Raw genomic sequence first — 9475 nt, forward strand, 5'->3', positions numbered from 1 at the left:
TTTATTATTTTTATGTATTTCTATTAAGTTTTTATAATTTCAACTTTTATTTTACAGATGGCACACACATTTGAACCCTGGAGGTGGAGGTTGCACATGTGCAAGATTTTTACTGATGCTGAGATTTGGGGTGTGAATAAGCTCATCCCCCAGATAGTGAGCATAGTACAAAATTGCTGGCTTTTCAACCCTTATCTCCCTCTTCCCTTCTCTCTCTAGTAGTCCCCAGTGTCTGTTGTTACCATCTTTATCTCCACGTGTATCTGATGTCTAGCTCTCACCTATAAGTGAGAACATGTGAGACTTTGATTTCTGTTCCTGTATTAATTCGCTTAGTATAATGGCCTCCAGCTGCATTCATGTTACTGTAAAAGACAGGATTTTATTATTTTAAAAGGCTGCTTAATATTCCATGGTGTACATGTACCAAGATGGAGTTTTAAAATAGAAGAAAACCAAGTATGTTTATTTTCTAAGGGACAACTCAGAGAGAGGGAGAAGGTGTCAGTACAATGAAGGGAGGGGATGATCAATAGAGCAAGGCCCACTGAGGAGGTAGAAAGGGGTTGAGATTCATAGAAAGGTTGGAGAGAAATGCAGTATCTTCCCCTAATACAAAGGAGAGAAGGTTAAAATATTTTTAACAATTGGCTTTGTCTGCGAGAGGCAAAGACCAAGAGCTCCTTCATTATTTATGTTTTCCAGGTTATTCATTTCTTGAGGGGGGAGTGGGAATAAGGTCTCACTCTGTTGCCCAGTTTAAAGTGCAATAAAGCAATCACAGCGTACTGCAGTTTTGAGTTCCCAGGTTCAGCAATCCTCCCACCTCAGGCTCCCGAGGAGCTGGGACTGCAGGTGTGTGCCACCACATCCAGCTAATTTTTATTTTTATTTTTTGTAGAAACAGAGTGTCTCTATTTGCCTAGGCTGGTCTCAAACTCCTGGGTTCAAGAAATCCACCTGCCTCAGCTTCCCAAAGTATTGGAATTACAGTTGTGAGCCACCATACCCAGCCTCAGATTATTTTTACATTTAGGAGATATCTCCATATCTTAAACAAACATATGTTTCACTTATGTTTACTTATAATACAGATAATATGCTCTAGCTAACGAGAAAGCAAATAATTGAGAAAAAAAGTTGGAAACTTCCAGGACAAGATGAACATAGGAAAATAAATGAGATAGAATGATGAAGAAGAATTAGAATGAGGAAGAGGACCCATACGTAACAAGTCAGAGTGATGCTGGAAAATCCTGTCAGGGAGGGAATGGTTAAGTCTATGTCTCAGTAACCGTGAACAAAGGGCAAAGAAAACTCTTCGTCCAATCTAGTGTTGGGAAACTATTAGTGACACAGAAGTCATCTGTTTGCTCAATGATTCACATGCCTTAGAGAGGGAGTTCTCAGACCAATCATTTTGAAAACTCAGTGATTTTCACGTTCGTTAATTCAGTGAGTGGACTCTTCAAATCTGGATGTCATTGGACCACCCGTTAAATCTCTGGCCTGTAATTAACTGAGATGGAGGACATTTGGCAAACTGTAGTATCTCCCCACCTGGAATGTGGTTGGTGTGCTTGCTTTGGAGTGTTTTTCATACTTAAAATGACAGTGGGATGTAAAAGAAAAAGAAAAAAGGTCCACTTCTCCCATATGCAGCTCCCTGCCACCTCTGGGGAGTGGCAGGAAAGTGGCAGTCAAAAGTTACAACTTGACTCCAGTTTTGAAATAATCTCAGTTGAATTTTGCTTCCTTTGAAAACGATTTGAAAAACTGTGGAAAGTATAGTGTTAAATGTTCACTAGGTTTAGTCCCACTCACACGAAAAGATTGGAAGATGCGTCTCTCCTTCCTGTTCTTGAATCACACTAGACAGAGGAGGTAAGCATCGTGAGTTAGAGGCCTGGGCTTGTTCCTGGATCAGTTACCACATGGCTTGTCTGAGCCAAACACTTCACATGCCTCCTGTTCATCTGGCATGTAAGAGTCTTAAATTTGATGGCCTTGAAGACAACTTCTAGCACCAAAAAGTTCTCTAATATCTGAATTTTAAGCGATTGCATAGCCAATTTCAAGGACCACTTTTATATTGCTCTATAAAAATGAAAGATACATGTTTGACTTTAATAAATGTGATATATTTCAAGCTGCCATTGAAGAAGTATTGAATGAAAGTTTACATACTAAACATTTCAACAGAGAGAGAGAGATGTTACTTAATAGTTAATGTAATAATTAACAGTTCATTCAAATTAATTATAAGGAGTGCTTCTCTATTTTCTTCCTTTCTGGATCTTAAGAATAAACTATGAAATGTGAATTTCTGGCTTAGGGCTCCTCCTAAGTATCAATAGCTCCAATGGGTCTTGAAACTAACACCTAAACATTTCTCCCCATTGAGACATCTTTATTAAAGCCAGAATTGTTTCGCATGTTAAGGAAAAGTGGCTTACGCTAGAAAAAAAGTAATAGTTTAAAGTCCAAAATGCTTTTTAATTACTCTCCAATAAATTGACAAGGTTTTGACATTGTCTTCAGCTGTGCCTTAACACATATATTTATACTTTTATATCGGAGTGATTTTTACACAGGAATTTTCAGCTCTGTAATTAGCAATCCACAATGGAAGCTTTGACACTTAATTACAGCATTACTCAGACAATAATATGATAAATCCTAAAGTTGAATGCAGTATTTCTTGACACACCTCTAGCTACCTTCTTATTGGCTGGGAAACAATTATATATGACTAGTAAATAATCCATACAGAAATGAATGTGTGTGAAGAAAGGCAACGTGCACTTACAACAGGAACTTCTAGTTAGGCCAAGTTCAGTCACAGCCACTGATTTGGACTAAAACGTTATGGGCACCAACCAAGGAGAACATCATCAAAGAGTTCTCTAGACTCAAGAGCCTTCCACGTTCTGCATCGTGACCATCTTCTACCACTCCGAATTGGACCAGTCTTCAAAGGAAAGACAATGGTATTTTATCCCCTGCAAATTGCTGGGCTGGTTCTTGGGTTCCTCGGCATGGTGGGGACTCTTGCCACAACCCTTCTGCCTCAGTGGAGAGTATCAGCTTTTGTTGGCAGCAACATTATTGTCTTTGAGAGGCTCTGGGAAGGCCTCTGGATGAACTGCATCCGACAAGCCAGAGTCAGGTTGCAATGCAAGTTCTATAGTTCCTTGTTGGCTCTTCCACCTGCCCTGGAAACAGCCCGGGCACTCATGTGTTTGGCTGTTGCTCTCTCCTTGATTGCCCTACTTATTGGCATCTGTGGCATGAAGCAGGTCCAGTGCACGGGCTCTAATGAGAGGGCTAAAGCATGCCTTCTGGGAACTTCAGGAGTCCTCTTCATCCTGACGGGCATCTTCGTTCTGATTCCAGTGAGCTGGACAGCCAATATAATCATCAGAGATTTCTACAACCCAGCCATCCACATAGGTCAGAAACGAGAGCTGGGAGCAGCACTTTTCCTTGGCTGGACAAGCACTGCTGTCCTCTTCATTGGAGGGGGTCTGCTTTGTGGATTTTGCTGCTGCAACAGAAAGAAGCAAAGGCACAGATATCCGGTGCCTGGATACTGTGTGCCAAACACAGATAAGCGAAGAAACATGGCAATGCTTAGTAAGACCTCTACCAGCTATGTCTAATGCCTGCTTTCAGCTCCAAGTATGGACTATGGTCAACGTGTTTTAGAAAGTCTTGCTAGAAACTGTAAGTATGTTCAGTCAGGAGAACTTGCTTTATGACTACATTTAAATTGATATGAAAGTTTCCATTTGTTACTGGTGGTAGGAATGAAAATGACTTACTTGGAAATTCTGACTTCAGGTGTATTAAATGTATTTACTATTGTTGGACTCAATCTGCGTTCCAATTTTCAAATTCAAAAACCAAATATTCCCGTCATCATTAGCAAGTGTACAATGAAGGGCTACTCCTTTTTGACCATGATATATCAACTGATAAGAATCTAAAGTTGAAACTGATAATCCATAACAATAAAACATATCTATTCTAAAAGCCTATTATTTTTCCTCTACATTGTTCTTATGCTGCAGACTAACAACCAAGTAATGATCGTTTTAAAATGATTGTCATGGAAAATTATAAATATCAAATAATAATTTTTAGTGGGATTTGTCAAAATATAAAAATGTCCATCTAATAAAAGGCTTTGTTCCTTTAGAAAACTCGCACAGTAAAAATCAGACACTTCCGTGAAAAGGGAGCTCTGATTTCTCTTAGGACAATTAAGAAGACAGATTTTAAGGTCTCTAATGCATACAGTTAAACTCACCTAGAATTTTTGTTTAAAGGAAAATATAAATAAAAAATAATATTTTTCATAGCCTATTATCTGTACCTCAAGCAAATAGAAGCATCTATCTTGATAAGGCACATCAATAGAAGGCTATTAACACTCAATTCTTATCTAGAGGTTATACGGTCCCAATTAGAGAATTGCAGTTTGGGCGTTTAAAGGAATGGTTTCTATTCTTTGTTTTATTCTTTAGTCACTGCACAGGTATAAACATGCTAAGCAATTCGAAGAATCAAAGTTATGATTCAGGCAAGTAATCAGGCTAAGATGAATAACTCTTTTGTATTATCTAGTAAACAAATAGGTACGGTGAAGGTATTTTGTTTTGCTTGAATTACATGCATTATTTTCTCAATTTTTCCTTTCCCATGTGTACATATCAATATCAGGGTTAAAAGTGTGGTGGGTCAGGTGGGGTGAGAGTGAGTGGGGAGTGTTTATGAGGCAAGATCACCCTGTGGGTTGCTACTGAATAACTCTTGGATCTTATGAGTCAATCAATGTTTATAAGCTCAGTTTTAACTCTTCAAATATTGTGCTTATTTTGTAATAAACTAGTATTTGATTTTGAGTATATAATTGCAATGAGAAGCTTAAATTTATTCACCAAATATTTATTGCATGTTCATCCTTATTATAATAAAATAAAATAGTTTCATATTACAATGGTGTTGATCTATTTAGCTGTGGGGTCAATTAGAATGAATTTCTGTCCTCAAAAGATCACCTGGTAACTCTGAAACATTAAATCAGTGATAACTCAAGACTAGATGTTAACATCCAAACTTCTCTCCATTCTGCCAACCACCAGCAAGACATCAGTAGGTCAAGCCCCTGGTAATATAAAACTGTATTTAAAACACTGGTAATATTAAATGCTAAGATCACACAAGTGTAAATATCTTCAAAGATTAGCAATAAAAATAAGAAAACCAGTGACTAAGATGAATTTTTCTTCAGATTTCTTTAAATCAGACTCAATTCAGAAAGGCCTAATATTGGCTATGTTGGAAAGAGTGATTTGTCTTTTATAGTCAAATAAGTAAGCCATCAAGACAAGCAAGATATATACCTAAAAGTTGTCATGGAATCATTTTTCTTACCTATTGGCTCACCTAGAAGTAATTAGCTTTACAAGAATGGATTTATCAGCCTAAATGGGGATGTATGTTATTCTGCTAGCCAGAGGATCAAAGAGTAAAAAGGTGTAACACTTGGTGCAATTGTAAGATAATATTATCTTACATATTCAATTGTAAGATAATATTATCTTACATATTCAATTGTAAGATAATTGAATATGTGGCAACATTTCAGGAACTAAGTTTTTTGTTGCTTGCCCTTTCATTAATCAATGTGTAGGTTTGGAAAGATTATTTTTCCCTGTTCCACTCTGCTGTAGTAGTTTTCCAATTACACCAAAAATAAATTTTACTAATTTTCAACGAATTTAAAGATGCATTAAGAATGCACATTTGTTACTACAAAACCGGGTGTGCAAGAAATTTATCTTTATTTTCTAAAATTTAACTGAAGTTCAACTTCTTGAATACTTCTCCACATATTACGCAGTTCTTGGCAACTTCTGCAGGGCTAAGCTGTGCTCCATGGTGGTTTCCAGGGTCAGGCCATGATCATCAGTCCCCGCAGGTATCTGAGAAGATGTCTATTTTATCTGCCCACAGATTATTTTTGGACTTCTTAGCACTCTCAAATCTGTCATACTTGGCCATTTTTTTTTTGAGACTTTTGTTCTGGACCATTTGAATCAGTTCATTTCAACTCTAGTTGCATATTAGAGTTGCTTGGGAAACTTTGAAAAATACCAATATAGCTGGTGTTGAGATGATCTATGGCAGGCATCCCCAAACCTTTTACACGGGGGTCCAGTTCACTGTCCCTCAGACTGTTGGAGGGCCGCCACATACTGTGCTCCTCTCACTGACCACCAGTGAAAGAGGTGCCCCTTCCTGAAGTGTGGCAGGGGGCCGGATAAATGGCCTCAAGGGGCTGCATGCGGCCCACGGGCCGTAGTTTGGGGATGCCTGATCTATGGTATCGTTTTCCAGAGTCATAGCCAGGAACTTGACCCACTGACCTGGTTACCAGCTATTCATGAGCAGTGTTAGAGAAAATGCTTACTTCCCAATAAAATGTTTTAATGTCACCTCTGTAACCCTTCTTCTCCTTCTCCACTGTCAAAAACTTTGTACAATTTCATAGAGGTTTTCAGAAACAAAATGCATAGACTAAAACTCTTCCAGACTGCTTTTGCCTTCCATTTTTCTACATACTCAGTGAAATGCTTTACTGACCACCTTCTGGAATGGGCATGAGGGAAAGATGGAAAATATAAGTATAGAAAAAAATTAACAACACAGAATATTATTTAATCACACATGGTTGAAGATATTTTAAGAGAGTAATACTTTCCTAGCTTACATATTTAATCAAATGCACACCAATAATCTTTTTCATTTGTAAAAAATCTTGCTGTATTTAAAAGCATTTTGTTGGGCTGTTTTGATATTTGTAACCACCATGTGCTTTAGTGTAGATATCATTACCAAAAGATGCCAAGTCAAAGAACTAAGACATACAAGGCTATCTGACTCAACCAAGTCACACAGCTAAGAATGCAGAAATCAAGAATTCAACAACAGGACTAAGTTGTGATTTGATAATAATCTGAGGAATGATCAAAAAACAGTACACACACAGCACAATGGTTTGAGGTTTTAACTACTGTGCATCCCCTTTTCCCCCAGAGAAGAGATGAAACTATGGAATTCAGAAATGTAAAGACAGTTATTGGCTTTTAAGTATGAAAAGCATAGATTCTTAGGAGATCATGGGCCAAGAATAACATGTTTATCTTTAAGATTAAGAGTATAAAATTATTTCTTCGGATGAAGGTAAAATAATAAAGGAGCAGAGTTTAGAGGGTCTAGATATCAGTTTGTCCCGGGAAGTGGCCTGGGGGCCACTCCCTAGTCCAGTTCCTGGGGACTGGGGCACAGGGGAATAATAAACTCTCAGACAGGTTGAGAATCCAAGGGCAGAAATTATCTGTGTCCTGACTCAGGTGGAGCTGACGATGTCGATGAAGTATTCCCTGTGACCTCACAGTGTTGGAGGATAAAGGACATCTCTGTGATGTATTTAGTCTGACAGCCTAAAAGATAATCTTGCCAAGTTCCCCACAGCTGGAACACCATGGGAGCAGGAGAACATTTCCTACCCTCCTGAGAGGGGCACAGAGCATGCCAGACTCAAAAAGGTCTAGTGGCTGGGACTAAGTGAGACACAGCAATCATACACATGGACAAATGGCTGGCCCATCCATGCCCGCGTGCCTTCAGATCCACTCCTTGCCACTCCTCTGTCTAATCTGTATCCTATGGAGGTTGATGCTTATGGTTGGGCAGTGTGTGCCAAGAGCTTATGGTAAGAGTGGTCCTCCCCAGGTATAGGCAATAGGAGGAGGCTCTCTCTGTAAAGAATTGAAAAGCAAAAATAAAACCTACTAAATATTGGGTCTGCTCTTTATTGTCCTCACATGCTGACCATCCTAATTAATGTTAGTGATAAAGCACTCGATCAAAAAAAAAAATTGTAATTTCTTGATGTAAGTTCCTAACAATCATTGTCATTACTCTTCAGAGAGGTAGGCAGTGTTATGGGCCGAAGTGTGCCTTCCCCCCATTTATATGTTAAAGTTCTAACCTTCACATATATGAAAATGCAACTGTATTTGGATATAGGGCAATCAGGTACAGAGGTAATTAGGTTAAAATAAAATTATTAAGGTAAGATATTGAATATAACTGGTGTTCTTATAAAAGCATGAGGAAAGTTGTACATAAACAGTTACAGAGAAAAGGTGATGTGGAGCCACATAGGGAGAAGATCACCATCTGTAGGCCAGGGAAAGAGGCTGGAATAGCTTCTTCCCTCCCAACCTTCAGAAGGAACTAACCTGTGGACACCTTGATCTCAGAATTCTAACCTCCATCATGGTGAGACATGTGGCATGGGAGCCCTAGCAAACTAAGATAGACAGATAGGCAGATAAGTAGATAAATAGTTAGATAGTAGGTACATAGATAGATAGATAGATAGATAATTGATAGACAGAGGGCAGATATATGATATATGGATATATATAGAGAGACGATGGATTGATTGATGAGGGATGATAATGATAATGTTTGATAGATGATAGAGGATTAGACAGATAGATGATAGATAAAGAGATATCATCTGTACTACAAATGAATAGACAGAGATGCTCTCTATACTACCGTGTGCCCTGACACATGTAAACTTGGCTTCGTGGGTTTGTTGCCAAAGTTAAAGAGTTTCTCCTGGATTCCAATTCCGCAAGGCATGATTTTCAAAGAGTTTTTCTCCAGCCATTCTGTTTTACTGATTTAATTTTTAAAATACAAATAAAACCCTTCGGTAATGATCAAATGACAGAGTTCTGTTCTGTTTCCTTGTCTTTGCAATTTCTGTGCTACCGAAATGGGAGGCATAAATTATACACTAGCTAGCTTGAGTGATTCTAACCTGTATGAACTCCCTGGAATTTCTTCAGAGTAATGTCTATAAAAATGTTTATTAAAGTATAGATAATAAAAATGTGTTAACTTGAAGCTTATTACTGAAAATAATTTCTCTTGCAGAGGAGTGGTATATTTGCTCCAGGAGTCAAATATACTACACAGACTACTGAGGCTGTTTTTCTCAAGCTCCTGTGCTCAGCTGCCGCCTGCTAGGTGAGAGATTGTAGGGCATGGGTGCCTCCAGCTGTATCAGAAGGGCCCAAATGAAGCGCAGGTTCTGCCTTTTGCCAGGTGAACCCCATCTCCTGGATCCTGCAATACTGCCTTTTCCTTCATCATCTGGGAAGGCACAGCTGTCTGCTGTTGTTAGCATACGGGAGGTTCTATGATCCTCTCTTTGGTTTCAAAATCTCCCTGTAACCTGTGTGAGCAATTTCCTCTATTAAAGTCTACTAATTTTAATATCTAGAATAATTTTGGTTGTCCTGGTCTTATTTAAAAGGCACAACTGAAAATCCTACTGAAATGGGGGCTTCTCAGCTGAATCCAAACTGAACAACTAAAGATTTTA

General features: G+C 38.5%; 1 protein-coding gene across 1 annotated transcript; it reads left to right on the plus strand.

Moving 5' to 3' along the window:
- Window positions 1-2800: 2800 nt before the first annotated feature.
- Window positions 2801-4035, plus strand: CLDN17 (claudin 17). The gene has a single exon (XM_003927684.4). The coding sequence runs from the start codon at window positions 2988-2990 to the stop codon at window positions 3660-3662; it is 675 nt and encodes a 224-aa protein (XP_003927733.2). The 5' UTR covers window positions 2801-2987; the 3' UTR covers window positions 3663-4035.
- Window positions 4036-9475: the final 5440 nt, after the last annotated feature.

This window comes from Saimiri boliviensis, chromosome 18 (genome assembly GCF_048565385.1).
Source record: "Saimiri boliviensis isolate mSaiBol1 chromosome 18, mSaiBol1.pri, whole genome shotgun sequence".
Taxonomy (NCBI): Eukaryota; Metazoa; Chordata; class Mammalia; order Primates; family Cebidae; genus Saimiri; species Saimiri boliviensis.

Coding starts and splice junctions, on each gene's coding strand:
- CLDN17 (XM_003927684.4), top strand. CDS start 2,988: ATGGTATTTTATCCCCTGCAAATTGCTGGGCTGGTTCTTGGGTTCCTC.